Source organism: Suricata suricatta, chromosome 14 (assembly GCF_006229205.1).
Source record: "Suricata suricatta isolate VVHF042 chromosome 14, meerkat_22Aug2017_6uvM2_HiC, whole genome shotgun sequence".
Classification (NCBI taxonomy): Eukaryota; Metazoa; Chordata; class Mammalia; order Carnivora; family Herpestidae; genus Suricata; species Suricata suricatta.
Window position 1 is genome coordinate 57,084,028 of NC_043713.1, and position 17,901 is coordinate 57,101,928.

The 17,901-nt window shown below is 36.4% G+C and overlaps 1 protein-coding gene across 3 annotated transcripts in view; it reads left to right on the plus strand.

The window, feature by feature from the left end:
- TWSG1 (twisted gastrulation BMP signaling modulator 1) overlaps positions 1 to 17,901 on the plus strand; it is a 71,006-nt gene that overhangs the window by 41,122 nt on the left and 11,983 nt on the right. For all 3 annotated transcript variants that reach the window (XM_029922141.1, XM_029922143.1, XM_029922142.1), the window contains exon 3: positions 4,085 to 4,184. In XM_029922141.1, coding sequence (XP_029778001.1) covers positions 4,085 to 4,184 — 100 coding nt within the window. The remainder of the gene's footprint in view (positions 1 to 4,084; positions 4,185 to 17,901) is intronic.

Consider the following 17,901-nt stretch of genomic DNA (forward strand, 5'->3'; position numbering starts at 1 on the left):
GCTTAAAAGTAAAATAGAGAAATACATTTTCAGAGTTAGGAGAACTGCTTTTTAAAAATACCAGCTTGCATGTATTTTGAATTCAGATTTATCAAAATAAGAAATATATTGGCCACAATGTATCATATTGGTTTTTCAAAGATGAGATAAAGTATTCTCTTATCTGTATCAGGTTATTGCTGAGTAGTATTTCAGTATGGGGATGTACCACATTTGTCCATTCACTAACTGATGGACATTGAGTTGTTGCCAGTTTCAGGTGATTATGAATACCGTTGATATTTACTTTTACTTATGGGCCTTTGTGTGGTCGTATATTTTAATTTCTCTTGAGTAAACACCTAGGAGCGGGACTTCAGGGTCCCCAAAGCCCTTTGATAGATCTCACTTGGATGCCAAAGTCTATAATGGAAAATCCAGCAGTCCCATCCCCTTTTTACTACAGTTTTTGGGTTAGGACTTAAATCTAGATCCTGTAAATCCAAGTCATTTCCTGTCTACGGCTACTGTGTTCTTTTTGGTGATGATGTTTCCCAATACTAATAGGTTTCTAGATCTTGGCAACAGAGAATGGAAATATTTATCAGTAACAACATCAGAATATAAATAAGATTATTCCTCAACTTATTAGCTTTCACTGTTGGCCTGGAAATTTGGAAATTCATAAATTCATAAATAAATTTTAACTCTTCAAGTCTAGTCTTGAATACGACCCTCTCTCCTCATTTATTTGGCGCAGAGGATTAAGGTTTCATCAAAACCTTTATTGTATAGACAGCAGACTTACTTGATTGACTCTTGATTGAATAGTTATGTAAAAATATCTGAATTCTGGCATTCAAAGATTTGAAGTTCTCTGAGATATTCAAGATGTTTCTAATACAAAGATTTTTCCAATATATTTGAAATTATTAGACTCTTTACTAAAACTTTTCATCCTGCCAGATTTCCATTTCATATAAGCTTTTTAAGCAGCTTACCAAATTCTGGCTGAATACTCATGCTGGTCAATATAGGATAGCCCATATGTATACATTTCTGTTTCCCCTTTAGTATAAAGTTTTGATTTTTTTCAATCATAAATTTATTGAACAATACTTCATGCAGAGAAAAGATGTCTTATCCCATGTTACTCTGACTCTAGCATGTAAGAGCAGTGCTGGGAGAACAGCCTGGAGTCAGAAGACCTGTCGTCAGTGCCCTAGTTGTGGGAACTCAGACGAATCGCTAACCTATTCCTTCTCAGCCTCCTCATCTGTACCATGAGCAACATGCACTACTTTTCTGTAGTAAGATGAAAAGAAAGAAAAATAGTAGCTGGCATATTGTTACTTGGCATTCGACCAGTTTTAGCAGTAATTTTTACCAAGAAAGTCTTAGCCTGCAGTTTTGTTATTTTAATAGTGCAGAAATAAAGGTTATCTTCAAGTTATTTCCCTCATGCTTTGGCTTTCTATAGCTTCTCCCTTTATATTCTGTTGTAAATTATAAATCAGTTAACATATTACTCGAGTACATTATTCCATCACACTGACATGTAAAAGTACAAGCATCTATCTATTAAGAGGGCATGAAATAGATTTAATCTTGAGGGCTACATAATCCAGGCAAGTTGAAGCAGCTTTTAATTGGACTTAGTTTTAACCTTCCATTAGTTCCCAGTAATCTTAAGGTATCACCACCCTTTCATTCCAACTTAAAACACCTTGCAGATACCTGGTGGTAAAAAAGCATAAGGAATGCTTGAATGACTCAGACTGGAAGCCATTACATTGACATTTGTTTTCATGTTATTTAGCATGATATACAGTAATTCATTATAAGCTACTATTTGGAAGCTTTGATAGATATAAAAAGGAGAGACTTATTCTTTGAATACATTTGTTACTTTCTAATTTGTTTCTCCTGAACTAAATAATGTAAATAAAGCAACTAGAGAATAAAGAGACATTATGCACAATGTAAATTAATATTTGAAGGAAGCTTTATTTCTTGTGACTAAGTGGCAACCTTTCTAAAACTAGAAAACAAAAAATATCCTAAAAACACCATGTGTACTCCAAAAATGTTCTCTCATTCCAAAGACAGGACAGACAGGTTTTTATGAAGAAAGCAGTCGTAAAATAGATCTTTGGCAACTCTGATTTTCTAGATTTCCAAGTATATTTGAGCTTTTCTGGACCAAGCATCCCCAGTTTTATGATGAAGCATCTGTACTTCTCAGGAAGTCCCTTCCCTTTTAGTCCTTCTCTTTCTAATAGGCCTAGCAAAGTTACCTAAGATCTGTAGTAAATGAATTCAGCTTGCTTGCACAGAGTTCCGAAGAACTAAAATACTGCTACTTGCATAAATCATCAGGTCATAGGTATACACTGATATCAAACTAATGAATTAGTTAGAAAATAGTACAAGTGTTGATTCTCGAAAATGCTGTGAATTAGCTAGGGAACTTTTAGAGAAGAAGAAAAAAGGAGTTAAATATCAATGGTGCAAAAGAATCATGTCATATTAGAATGATGGAATCACTCCAGTAGCCTAGAAATGTAACAGGATGAATTTAATAGGAATAAATATTATGTACTATGTTTAATTTTTTTCAAAATGTACATGGTATCTTTGGGGCATCTGGATGGCTCAGTGGATTAAGGAAGCCCAAGTCATGATCGCATAGTTTGTGAGTTCGAGCCTTCTTAGGAGTCTGTGTCTCCCTCTCTCTCTCTGCCCCTCCCCTACTGGCACTCTGTCTCTCTCTCTCAAAAATTAAGTAAATAAAATAAAAATGTATATGACATCTTATAATCCAGAGAAAACTAAGTAGGCAATGGTGGCTACAGAAATCGTCTTCAAGTTGGGTTTGCTTAGGAATGGTTGTCGTGGCAAGGGTTAGAGGAATTCCCTTGAAGCTTCATTTGAGATGGAAGCTGTATTAATTAGCTTTTGTGGAGTAACAAATGACTCCAAAGTTTAGTGGCTTAAAACAGTAACCATTTGTTTAGCTATTATTCCTGTGGGTTGGCCATCTGGGCCTATATCAACTGTATGGTTTTTCTCATATGGTCTCATTCTTATGTCCATTGTCAGCTGCTCGTTGATTGAAGGCTGGATGAGAGAGGATGGCTTCCAGTGAACCAACTTGCCCATGTGGCCTTCTTCTAGGCTACACATAGCAGCTGGAGAAGTTCTAAAAGGAAGAGTAGAAGCACTCAGTGCTGTGGAAACCCACACTCAGAACTGACGTGATTTCATTTCCACCAAATTTTGCTGATTAAAGCTAGTCTGGAAATAGACACTGACCCTTGATTGGAAGAACTGCAAAGTTACATTGCAAAGAGGGTGGTAGACAGAGGGTGGAAATAATTGCTACTTTCTTGTAAATAGTCTACCACACCAAGCATACTCTTTTAATATGTTGTAGGTCAATAAAAATAGCAATTTTAGAAATATGCTTTTATTCATACTCCACATATTGAGAAAGCATAGCTCCAGCTACAAGCTGGCTAGTCATTTAATTTGGACAATGAATCTAAGAGCTGAAAAGCAGGTTTTGTGCTTGTGCTGAACTATTTTTCAAGGTAATGTAGGGGGTAAAGTAATGGGTTATAAAGTAAAAGCTTTTCACAATAAGATAAGCATACAATATAGATCACTGAATGCATCCAAAAGAAAATATAAATCTACTTGACATTGTAGATATTTATGTTCTTACAAACAGATAATAATCTTGAATAAAAAATTGTGTGAAGAGTAAGTGACTATAAATGCGAATGGAGGGGGTTGTTGTAAAAATCTAAGAGTTTTAAATATAGTTGTTTGAAATGTTAAGTTTGAGGGGCACCTGGGAGGCTCAGTTGTTTGAGTGTCCAACTTTGGCTCAGGTCATGATCTCATGGTTTGTGGGTTTGAGCCCCGTGTCGGGCTCTGTGCTGACCTCTAGCGCAGAGCCTGAAGCCTGCTTCAGATTCTGTGTCTCTTTCTCTCTCCGCCCCTCCCCTGTTCATGCTCTCTCTCCGTCTCTCAAAAATAAATAAAATGTAAAAAAAAAAAAGAAAGAAATTTTAAGTTTGGATATCTATCTTATTTCTAGGAGCTCTGCCAGTGCCGACCTGGAGAAGGAAATTGTTCCTGCTGTAAGGAGTGTATGTTATGTCTTGGGACCCTTTGGGATGAATGTTGTGATTGTGTTGGTAAGTTGACATGCAGTAAAGTTTAAAATTTCTTATCACAGAGTCCTTGACTTTAAAGAACATAAATGTATTTTATGTGTATAGACTAGTGTGGGTATAAGTTGTGGTAGATGTATAGAACGTTACTGTACTTGCTTGTGTTGAATAATATTTACATATATGTGCATTTTTATTTTTATAGAAAAAGGTCTGGAAGAAAATCCAAAGTGCTTTATTTTTGGGAGGTAGGAAAGGAGGAACAGTGGAAGTTTTTTTACTTTTTATTTTTAATTTTTCATAGGGTTGAGTTCTTAATAAGAAGTATGTGTTATAGTTGCAAATAAAAATAAGTACTTAGTATAGCAAAAATAGATTATCTTCCTCTTATGTAAGCCTTCAGTAAAAGATCCTTGAGAAACTAAAAGCTTTTTTTTTTTTTTGAGAAAAACTATTTTTAAGGGCTTTCTGAGGAATCGTTTCCAAGATGTATTAAGTAAAATAAAAAGCAAAATGTGTGAAAGTGTGTTTATGGAATGTTATCACTTGTGTTTTAGAAAGAAAACTTACATGTTTAGACTATTGACAGGAGAAACATTCCTCATCCTCCAACCAGTGAACCTTTTTCCATCTTCTGAAACCACAGTTCAGGTGTCCCCTTGTCTCACAAATGCCCTTTTTTTTGACTGAGACAAGATCCACTGTGTTATTCAGACTGGCGGCTTCTGTCGGGTTGTGTATTGCATGCTGCTATAATTGTTGTTTGGCATGTCTCTTCCAACAGTATAAATTCCTTCAGATCAGGGATGGTGTCATATTGATCTTTTAAAATTGACCTCTGTTTTTATCAAACTGGGATCTATGCACATACGTGAGGCACATGCACATTGTACTAAAACAACCCCCTGGCATCTTCTTCCCAATCCTTTGATCTCCCACATCAGAGAAAACAACTTCTGGCTCTTTGGTATTATTTTATTTCCATAATTTAAAATAATATCCTTGTGCTGTTCTCTTGATTCTTTGATTTTAGAAACTGTTGACTTCTTATTATGGTAGATGATGATTTAACTCCCTTATCTCGTTCTTCCCGGTATAGTTTTATTGCTATTTCTAGTTAAATCAATAATTACTTTAGCAATCCATTGAATAAATTAGTGCTACATATTAGTTTGATGCATGATAGTATGAAAACTCACTTATTAAATGGATAATCCTATTATTTGCCTTTTTGTATTGAAGTATACTTCCTGAATAGTTTCTTAATCTTCTAGACTTCATATTAGTGTTTGAAATTTTGGCTTTCATTTTTAATTTCCAAGAGCCCTCCTCTGCTTGTCCTTTTTGGGGAGCATAAGATATTTTTCTTATCTTCCTGGGACTGTTAATTATAGAGGTCAGTTATTGTTGAAGTTTTCCCTTCTGCTCTTTGCATGGTTTCCATTTCCTCAAATGCCTGCTGATCCTTGGCCATCTACTGATACATAGAAGTTGGGTACTCTAATGCTAGTTGGGAGCCTTGTGCTCATGGAGCATTGAATCTAGTTTGCCTCCTCCTCAGATGGTTGCAGGCTTTTTCACTGAGGAGTCCTCTGCCTCAGGATCTGTAGAGTCTTCTCTTTGGGATCATACAGGTTTTCAGGGGAAGAATTTTTGAGTGTCTTACCTCGGGTAGGAATGGGTGATATGGCTGGTTGCAGATGTTCTGGGGTCCTGAGGGGTGATGTCAGTATTCAGAAAAGCATGCTATCATTTACTTTCCTTATTTCTTTCTACACTCATCTTCACGCTCTACAATTTTTGGTACTCCCAGTCCAAGGCTTCTTTGTTTTAATTTCTCTAGGGAATAACTGTCTCATCTTCTACAGTTGTGGGAGAAGAGAGGGAGGGATGAATTGGGAGGCATAACTATCCTCAGAATAAGCTTGCTTCTGCCTTATCTGTTTGTCTGCAACTCCTGAGTCTTCCTAGACTTCTGTGGTGTCCATATATCTGCCTGTGAGAGACTGCTTACTCCGCTACATTGAACTCTTAGGTTCCTCCAAGGTGGAGTTAGTGTTTCACTTTCTTGTTTTTCCTTATTATTTTGTAGTGAATTCTGAGAGAACTGGGTCAGAGATTAGATTCTGTCATCTTAGATTCATCTTGGTATCTCTAACAGCTGGTTTAGTGTCTGGCACATAGAAGGTACTCCAGTGGTTTATGACTGTCAAATAAATGAGTTTTACTGCATTATTCTCCCAAGATGGATCATTTAGGCCCTTGATTGTCGTAATTTTTGAAATTTTGTCAGGGGAAAAAGAAGCCTTGAATTATTTTAGAATATTAGACATAAGTTTATTTAATGTACAATAAAAAGTAAAAAAGGAGAAAACAAGTCTTTTAACCCTTAAATACATATATAAAAGCATTTAATTTAATATGGGTACTAAATACACAAGTATACTTTTAGTATTGCCTAAAATAATGTGTATGTGTATATGTGTGTTGTGTATTATACATCACACAATGGTAACAGTGCCATTCATCTTCTTTTTTTAAAAGATTTTTTTTAAGTGATCACACCTACCCTGAAGATCAAGAGTCATGCTTGGGGAACCTGGGTGGCTCAGTCAGTTAAGAGTCCAACTTTGGCTCAGGTCATGATCTCATAGTTCATGAGTTCGAGCCTCACATCAGGTTCAGTGCTTAATAGTTCAGGGCCTGGAGCCAGCTTCAGATTCTGGGTCTCCCTCTTTCTATCCCTCCCTACTTGTTCTCTCTTTTTTTCTCAAAAATAAATAAATAAACACTTAAAAAAAAAAGTCTCGTGCTCCACCAACTGACCCAGCCAGGCATCTCCATTCATTTAGCCTCTTATTCTAGGAAAAGAGTTCTGTAGTTCTACTGAGAGAGAGTACTTATACATGGTCATATCTCTATAATTCTAGAAGCAACTAGGCTAGGCTAGTTTGTTTTAGTGTTTGTTTTGTTTTTACTTTTCCAAAAACACACAAAACTGGAGAGTGCAATGAACTGCTGGGTACCTGCTCCTGAGCTTGAGCACCCATAGTAGGTTCATCCATTCATTCATCTGTCTGTATCTCTCACTGCCCCCATCCTTCCCTGCCTTCTGTTGTTGGACTATTATGAAATAATTTCACTGTATCTCCAAAGCACTTTAGTTATACATCTCAAAAAAAAAAGTAAATATTCTTACACAATACAATGTCATTACCACATCTACAATAACCAGCAATACTTCTTTAATACATAATGGGCTAGGTCCCATTTAAAAACATAATATTTACCTGTAAGGACTTAATAACTAGTTTTAAACGTTGAGTGAGTTCATAATATAACTTTACCTTTCACTTAAAATTTAGTTAATCTTGGGGTGCCTGAGTGGCTCAGTCAGTTGGGCGTCTGACTCTTGATTTCAGCTCAGGTCATGTTCTGGTGGTCGTGGGTTCAAGCCCCACATCAGGATAGTGCAGAGCCTGCTTGAGATTCTTTCTCTCTCCCTCTCTGCCCCCTCCTAATAAATAAATAAACTTAAAAAATTTTTAAATAAACTTCAGTTCATCTTTCTGTACTCTAGGAGAAAATTTCCATATTCTAGTTCTTTTTGTACAGCAGCATCCTCTTCCTTGTAGATAGTTCTGTTCCACATTAGGCTCTTGTGATGTCCTCAGTAAACCTGTGGCTGCTTCTCCCTTCTAAGTTGAAACACTACCCATACTTTTCATGGGTGGGGCACAGACCTCTGAGAGGACCCAAATTAGGGTTGCAGCCTTCCCTTACAGTCTCCTTGTGTGGACTTTTAACACGTACTTTATCTAGTAGGCTCTCTCCTCCAGCAACCTTGTATAAGAGAATTCATTTCTCTTTTCGGATTTCTTCTTAAGTTACCTTAAGAGTAACCACCACAACTCATTTTCATCCTTGTTGTCCAACAGGATCATAGATCCCTACCTACAGCTTTTGTGTTGTTTTGTTTTAGTGTTTGTTTTGTTTTTACTTTTCCAAACACACACAAAACTGGAGAGTGCAATGATCTGCTGGGTACCTGCTCCCGAGCTTGAGCAGCCATAATAGTTTCATCCATTCATTCATCTGTCTGTATCTCTCACCGCCCCCACCCTTCCTCGCCTTCTGTTGTTGGACTATTATGAAATGATTTCACTGTATCTCCAAAGCACCTTAGTTATACATCTCAAAAAAAAAAAGTAAATATTCTTACACAATACAATGTCATTACCACATCTACAATAACCAGCAATACTTCCTTATCACATAATACCCAGTCCATATTCAGATTGCCCTAATTGACTAAATTAGTTTATAGTTGTTTTAGTCGACTCAAGGTCCCATAATCCTCTTACTGTGTTAAGCTGTTAAGTTTCTTATGTTTCTAAGCAGGTTTCTTATGTATTCTAAAATAAATCTCCCTTCCCTCATCATCACCTTTTAAAATTCCATTGACTGGGGCACTTGGGTGTCTCAATCAGTGAAGCGTCCAACTCTTGATTTCAGCTCAAGTGATGATCTCATGGTTCATGAGTTAGAGCCCCACACTGGGCTCTGCACTAATAGTATGGAGGCTGCTTGGGATTCTCTCTGTCCCTCTCTCTCTCTCTGCTCTTCCCCTGCTCACTTGCTCTCTCTCTCTCAAAAAATAGACTAAAACAAATAAATTTTTGTAGTTCCATTGACTTGTTGAAGAAACTAGTGAGTTATGATGAAAAATATATCACATTTTGGATTTGACTGATTGCTTCTCATTTTTATTTAACGTGTTATTTTGTCCTATTTCCTGTAGAATGGAGATTCGATCTGAAGATTGATTAGATTCAGATTCAGTTTTGGGGAGGGTGGAATACAGTGGTAAAGTATACACCATAATATCTGGTTGTCCTGCTTTTAGTGATGTTCAAAATGATTGGTGGGTTCAGATGGTGAAAATCTGATCCTTTTGTGGTAAATTTTCCATCAGTCTTTCACTCGCTAGTTTCACCCTTCACATTGATAATCTTTGCCATTATTAGCGTCATTAAATAATAACCATCTATTATTATATTTTCGTCTGCATTTATTAGCTGGAATTGTTCTGTATAGAACTTTCTTACACCTACTAGAGTCCTTTGGTTACCCTGAGATAAAGGACATATAAACAAAATGTAAGATGAATACGTAATTCTTCATCTTTGTTCATTTTTAGAGTATCGACTTTATGCCCTAGCAAATTCCAATAGTGTTTAATACATTTTGGCTTTGCTTTTTGGTAAGTTTTGTAAGGGTAGGGGTGTTTTAAGTATCATTGTAAACTCATGATTTTTCTAATGTATTTAGTATTTTAATCAGTTGCTGTCATTATTCTTTTTGCTCAAATTGTCTCATCTTTGGTTAGTAGGAACCACTATAACTTAGCACTTGAGTCCTTTTGACATGATTTCTGTCCTTTTTGTTAGCTTCAGACAGGCTTCCGGGCTCACGTTATACATCTTCTGCCTCACTTATGGAATTAGCCATTTCCCTGGGTGGGGCTTTGGTTTCCAATAGGAAAAAATTTTTTTAAGTTTATTTATTTATTTTGAGAGAGAAAGTCTGGGAGGGGCTGAAAGAGAGAGAGGGGGAGAGAGAGAATCTCAAGGAGGCTCCATGCCATCAGCACAGAGTCTGATGCTGGGCTTAATTTCACAAACAATGAGATCATGACCTGAGTTGAAATCAAGAGTCAGACGATTAACCTGCTGAGCTACCCAGGAACCCTCTTTTTAAGTTACTTTTAGGCACAGTTAAATTACATTTCTAGTTCAGGAAGACATGAATAAAGTTAGAGTACAGCACAAAGTGCCTTGGTTGAAAATAAAGGACTTTAGGATCCTACCCTATGTTTTTTGTGGTTTTTTTTTTTTGCTTTAAGTTTTATTTACTTACCTTTTATTGAGGTGTAGTTGATACACAGAATTACATTAGTTTCAGGTATACAACGTAGTGATTTGACAACTCTGTACATTATGATATGCTCACACAAGTGTAGCTACCATCAGTCACCATACAATGCTACTAAAACACCATTGACTATATTCTCTATGCTGTATCATTCATCCTTGTGATTTACACATTCCATAACTGGAAGCCTGTACCTGCCATTCTCCTTCACCCATTTTTGCCCATTTTTTTGCCCATCTCTCCATCCTCCTGCCCTCTGGTGACCATCAGTTTTTTTATGTATTTATGAGTCTGTTGTTGGGTTTTTGTTTGTTTGTTTGATTTTTAGATTCCACACATAAGTGAAATCATATGGTATTTGTCTTTCTCTGACTTACTTTATTTAGCATAATAACATCTAGGTCCATCCATGTTGCAATTCATTGTTATGCCTGAGTAATATTCCATTGTGTATATGTAGTACTCTTCTTCATCCATTCATCTACCAGTAGACACTTGGGTTGCTTCTATATTGTGGCTACTGTAAATGATGCTGGGATAAATATGGGGGTGCATATGTCCTTTTGAATTAGTGTTTTTGTTTACTTTGGTCCAGTAAATGGAATTACTGGATCCTATGGTATTTCTAATTTAAATTTTTTGAGTAACCGCTATACTGTTTCCAACAGTTGCTACATCAATTTATATTCCCAGCAACAGTGCATGAGGGTTCCCTTTCCTCCACATCCTTGTCAACACTTACTATTTCTTGTCGTATTTTTTTAAGTTTATTTATTTTGAGAGAGAGAGAGAGAGAGCACGCACATGCAGGTGGGAGAGGGGTAGAGAGGGAGGAAGAGAGAGAGACGTGACACAGGGCTTGATCCCATGAACCATGAGATCATGAACTGAGCAAAAATCAAGAGTCAAATGCTTAACTGGCTGAGCCATCCAGTTGTCCCTATTGTCTTTTTGATAGTAGCCATTCTGAGTAGTGTGAAGTGATATCTCATTGTAGTTTTTATTTCCATTTTCCTCATGATTAGTGACATTCGGCATCTTTTCATTTGGCCTGCTTTGATTTAAGGATTTTTAAAATCACTTATGTGCATAGTTCACCTTCCTTATCCAAGAAATAACTTTGACTTTGTTTGTAGTATAAGTCCTATATATCTTCTGCCTTTTAAAAAGACATTTAAAAAATTAAGTTTATTTATTTTAATGATGATGTTTTTGGGTGATAGTGGGGTTCATGGGGTCTGGAGCTGGTGACCAAGAAAGAATTCTTGAAGATGTCTTTGGTGCAAAAAGGTGATTTTATTGAAGCACAGGGACCAGACCTGTGAACAGGAAGAGCTGCCCAGGACCAGGAGGAGAGACTAGTTATATACTATGGAGTTGGGGGGAGGTACAGTCCAAGGTAAGTTTCTAGTGAGATTTCCATATGCTAAAGAAGACTCACAGGATAGTGGAGACCTAGCTGTTGTCAAGCAAAGGTTGTTTTCCTTCTAGCTAAGCATTAGCATTAAGACAGTAGGGATTTCCCAGGGAAATGTTTTGCTCTGCCAGCCTCAAGTGTTCCTTAATGGGCTGCAGGTTATGAGGAAATTTAGTTCTATCAGCCATTTCCTTCTGCCCTTGTTTCCCACATCACTATGGAGGGGTGATGAAGACTTAGGTCCTTATGATCTCTATCAGTTAAGCATTTGTTTTTCCCCTTTGCTGTGTTCATGGGCAGCCAGGAATGCCCGAGGAATATCACACATATCCTATCTAGGAGTGTGTGGGGGGGGTTGTGTTTGTGGCCTGTCAGTTTGCCTTAATGTTTCCTCATCATTGAGAGAGAAAGAGAGAACATGAGCAGGTGAGGGGCAGAGAGAGAGAGAGAGAGAGAGAGAGAGAGAGAGAGAGAGAGAATGAGAATCCCAAGCAGGCTCTGCACTGTTAGCACAGAGCCCAGCATGGGGTTTGATCTCACGAATGATGAGATTGTGATCTCAGTGGAAATCAAGAGTCAGATGCCTAACCAACTGAGCTACCCAGGCACCCCTAAAAAGACATTACAAAAGGGTGTCTTGCTCCAGTACAAGCATACTTTGCACTCAGATTTTGGTTTCTAATATTGTTCTCCAGTAAGAGAATAAGAAGCCAGACTCCTTGGAGAAACAGATGGTTTTAAGTAACACTGAGGCAGGAAATATAGAAGATAAGCCTGGAACACACTATAGTGCCAAAAGGTAAGGAAGTGCAAAAAAAAAAATAAATAAATAAAATAAAATACTCAGATTGATGTGTGAGTGTCAAATTTACCTGGGAGCCAACTGAAAGAGCTCCTGGTAGCTAAAGCTGGAAAAAATAAGCAGCAAAATAAAGTAATATTGGATTATAACTGAGAGTATAAAATAAATATTCATGAGTCTACACTGATATAAATATTTGATTAAATAAGTTAATTAGTGGGAGAGAAGAGACAGATCTCCAAGGCAGAGTTCAAAATGACTGTGTTAGATGTGGTGCCCTCAAGGAGCGGGAACAGCACTGCACCTGGAGTGGGAGTAGGCTGCTCATAGTCACTTCCGTCTAAATGGTGTAGTGGGGGAGTGGGGGGAGAGTAACTCTGCTGTGGAGAAATTGTACATGCACTATTTTAGCCAGGTGGTCAAAGTCAGCATCAGCACTCATAAATCTTGTTGGTAGTATGTACCTTTGGTTTAACTTGATGAAAATAGCACTTGACCTATATGGCCTTCCCCCAGTAACCCATAGCCTGAATCTTATTGTGAGAAGAACATCAGACAAATTCTAAAAGTGGGGAGTTCTACAGAATACCTGCCCAGTACTACTCAAAACTGTTGATGTCCTCAAAAACTAGGAAAATTGAGAAGCTACCACAGTGAAGAGGAGCCTAAAAAGACAGGATGGCTAAACACAGTATGGCATCCTAAAAGGGATCTTGGAACAGGAAAAGGATATTAGGTAAATACTATAGAACTCTGAATAAAGTATGGACTTTATTTAATAATAATGTATCAATATTGGTTCATTAATTATAATAAAAGTACCATACTATTTAAGACACTGTTAATAGGGGAAACTAGGTGTAGGGGTATTAGTTATACTCTGTATTATCTTTTTAATTTTTCTGTAAAACTGTTATTAAAAAAAGTCTGTTAAACAATAGGTTACAGAGGAAAATAGCATGGACAATATTATATAAATTTTATTCATGCATCTAATTATCAAAATAAAGATACTTTATTTATGTCAACATAAAGAAACCTTAGTATTTTTGTTGGGCATACACTGAATTTACAGATACATTTTTAGAATATTGATATAGCTTTTTTAAAAAGTTTATTTATTTATTTTGAGAGAGAGAATGCATGCAGGAGAGGAGCAGAGAGAGAAGGAAGGAGAGAATTCCAATGCAGGGCTCAGTCCCATGAACTGTGAGATCATGGGCCAAAATCAAGAGTTGGATGCTTAACTGACTGAGCCACTCAGGTGCTCCAGAGTGTTAAAATAGTTTTAATATTGAATCTTCCTACCCATAAGGATGGTATTGCTTTCTATTTAATATCTTTATGTCTTTAATGTCTTTCAATAAAGATTTATTATCCAAAAAAAAATAAGTTTAAAATGTTTATCAATGAATTAAACAAAGGAGAGTAGTTTTGTTGATACTCTAAAATTTGGAGATCAGATGAGATTCTGCTGTTGAATGAATTAATTACGGACATTTGTAGCTTAGTGCATCTTTAGTTCAAAATGTCTTGATTTTTGTTTAATTTTTAATGTTTTTTATTTATTTTTGGGAGACAGAGAGAGACAGCACCAGTAGGGGAGGGTCAGAGAGTGAGGGAGATTCAGAATCCGAAGCAGGTTCCAGGTTCTGAGCTAGCTGTCAGCACAGAGCCTGATGCAGGGCTTGAACCCACGAACCGTGAGATCATGACCTGAGCCGAAGCCGGACACTCAACCGACTGAACCACCCAGGCACCAAGATCTCTTGATTCTTAGGTGATACATTCCATATATACTATATGGCTCCCTAAAGAGTTTTGTCTAGTGGAGCACTTCTTAATTCTTTAAAAAAATGTCAGAGTAGCTGTGTCTAAATTGGATTACTAGTCAGTCAATGAAAATTTCCAAAAAAAAATAACAGCTAATGCTTATATAACATCTTTATTTGTCAAGTAGTTTCCACATATTATTGGCCCTTACAGCAAACCTAAGGAGTATGAGAGTGTTATTACCCTTCATATGTTTGACAGATGAAGAAATAAACCAGAGAGTTTAAATGACCTCTCAAGGTGAAGCAGCAAGTCTGTAAGAAAACTGGGACTCAAGCCTGGTAGTCTGGCTTTGAAGTCCATGCTCTGTGACCTGCTCCGCTGTGCTGTTTCTTGTATGTTACACATTATATGTTACTTGGCTTCTTGTGAAGATGAAGGCAAAGAAGATGTCCTTCTAAAATTGTATAACACAGTAGCTTTCATTTGTAGCCATTGTAACTATCACTTTTAAGCTAATATATGATGTTGGATTTAATAAATAGTTATTTACATAACTACTAATTTTTCATGATCTCTATAAAGATAATTGGGCTTGGGCACAAAGCTGTATTCTGTGAACTCCAAATTTTCTCTTGGATTTAGCCAGATCATCTGAGAACTGCATACTTAGACTTCATTGTTATCGCCCTACCTAACAGTGTCTCTGCCCTACTAGGCGTTTTGTGTTGAGTCTGCATTGAAAGGCATCATATCACTATGACAACTCTTGAGAAGACAGATGGCGGTGGGATTTTTATGTTTATGAAAATAGGGCATGGGTTTTAAAAGATTAAGGAAAGCTGCTCTAGACAACGCATGTCCCTGTTTCTCAGTTTCAGTCATGATTTGTCTCACCAGTGTCTTTTTTGCATAACTGCATCTTCTACATATCATCAAATTGTTTCTTTCTTTCTTTTTTTTGTAAGCTGTAGTTTTAAGAAAAAGGTAATTATAGTATTAATTGACTAAGCGTGGATTCTTTTTAAAACTGTATGTACCCACTAGGGATTTTGATTTACTGCCTATCTTCATGCTGAGAAAACTAAGAGATGAAAACTTCCATCCACTCTTATACCCCTCTCAAAATGAGGTCTTTTTGTTCACGGGTTACATTCTGCCTTAGAGATCTAGCTACAATGGCTATAGTCTCTTAACCTCTAATGCAGCTGTTCCCAAACCTTTTTTAAAATCTCAGAACCCCTTTATACTCTGAAAAATTCAATTTTTAGTGATTCTTCGTGTGGTTGAAATCTTTGAAGAAAATCCAACCTCACATAACTATATAATTGGAAAAGAGAAGAGCAATTTAATAGCTTTTCCACATAATTGTGTATATTCCTCTTTGATATTATACCCAAACTGGACAAGTGATAATTTCTTAAAGGTTAGTTACAAAGTAGAATCTAAAACCAGATTCTTAAATTCTTCATACTCTGTCACATCAAAATGCATTGATCTGTTTTGAACTTTGAATAATTTTTACCCATGTATAACTTTCTAACATTATGTATCAGTCATTTGGAAATTATGGGTTCACTGAGTTATGTAGATTTTCTAAATATTGACCATTCATTATACAATTAAAAAAACCCACATTAGTTCATTTTACCACCAATCCCATCAGGAAAGTATGGAAGTATTAGGAAACTCAGGCCATGGTGCAGATGGAAGTTCTCTAAAATTCTAATTTTTGCTTGAAAACTTGTGTTCTATCGTCAACAATAAACACTGAGTTTACTTCCTGCATTTTCAAGAAAATGCCTGCTACATATATAATTCTTCACAATCATGGTTTGTCTGATAGTCATTTTTTCTTAGGTAAAAATAGTGTTCTAAGGAAAAAGTGGCTAGTTCAGCTTGCAAGTCAATAAGCGATTTCCTGGAGACGGGTATCATACGTAAGTACGCAGCAAGTATTTTCTGCGTGGTTCCTAGTTCGTCACACAGAATATGAAAAACTCAGGTATTCATGGGTCTCTATTTAATGAAACTAATAATTTTTATTTGCTCCATTAAGCATTGTCTTAAGTGAAATGAGCCCTTGAAAAAACCCCAAAGCTGTGTTTGGTGGTGAGGAAAACAATGTAGCAGTTCGATACCACTGCCTTGATTCAAGCTAAGTTGCCAAATGTTCTGCTCATCATTCCTTTTGCACAATCAGTGCTGATGTCAGACCTGTAAAACAAAGTATTATCGAAATTATTTTGACTGTATGACTCCTCTGAAAGGATTTTGGAGACTCCACAAAGTTCTTAGAGTATACTTTGGGAACTGCTATTCAAATGTATCCTTTTTTAAATATCTGAAGTATTTATATTCAGTTTTTAAAAGAAATCTCCTAATGTAATAATTTTGCATATCTAAGTAGGTTATTTAAGGCAAAAATATTGTGTTGAATTTTAGGAAAATATAGAAAAGAAGGACCTTCAATATCAACTATTATTAACACATTTGCATTTTCCTTTAAAATATAATTTAATAACTAAAGTTACTATTTACATACAGTAAATTCAGATAATACAGAAAGGATATATATGAAATGTCTCCCTTCCTTATACCACCCATACTTCTCCCTAAAGTTAAATATTTCTCATACATACTTCCAATAAAGACATTTTCTTTTATAAAAGTATAATAAACAAAATCCAAGGTAACTGTAAATTATTTTAATGTTTATTTACTTTTGAGAGAGAGAGAGCACAGGCAGGGGAGGGACAGAGCGAAAGGGAGAGAATGGGAGAGACACAGAATCCGAAGCAGGCTCTGAGCTGTTGGCACAGAGCCCAGTATGGGGCTCAAACCCATAACCTGTGAAATCATGACCTGAGCCAGGGTTGGACACTTAACCAACTGAGCCACCCAGGTATTCCTGAATCCAAGATACCTTTAGAATAATTTTGTTTTTACTTAGAGCAGAAGACATCGTTTAATAATTTTTTTTTTCACTTAGGGGAAACAGGTGAATGAGAAGTCTCAAAAAGTTTTTGTTTCCTTTTTTTGTTAGTACTGGAAAGTTCTAATATTTTAGAGTTTTAAAAAGTCTGTCTCTAACAAAATCTAGAAATGAGTAACTTTAGTTAAACATCATAAACAAAAGATTGAGGTGAACCACTTAATATATCAAAATAAGTTTTAAGTGCAGTGGCTAAAGATCCAAGTTTGAAAACAGATCAGTATGGCTCAGTGTTAGTGGTGAAGAAGAAAGATGGAAGAAGATGAATGGGTAAGATAGGTAAGGATTAGGCATTGGAGGCCAGAAGGGAATTTGGATCATACCCTAAATATAATGGAAACTAACTAGAGAGGATGCATTGGTGATATCTGAATTACATTTCTTAAATGATCATTCTGGATACTGTATGAAAGACAGACCTTAGGATATGAAGAGAAGAGATGGGGATCATTTAGGAGACAGTTGTAATAGTTGAAGTAACAGATGATAGTAGGATAGACTAGGATTATTAATATTAATGGAAATGGTCTAGCTCATATTCAGAAAATATTTTGGATATAAGTTGTCAGAATTTGGTTTGAACTAAATGTAGGATATAAGGAAAGGAGGGAATAGTGCTAGATCTATGAGTTGGGTGACTGAGGTGAGGTGGATCTACAAACCCTATCACTAAGGGGGTCTAGCAACAAAAGACAAGGGTATTAGGTGGATCTTCAATGTAAATATTGAAATTGTCAAGAGTGACAATAGGTCTAGGGGTGTAAATGAAGTGGTGATCCAGATATCAAGGTTTTTGGTTAGTGAGGAAGAAGCATGACTG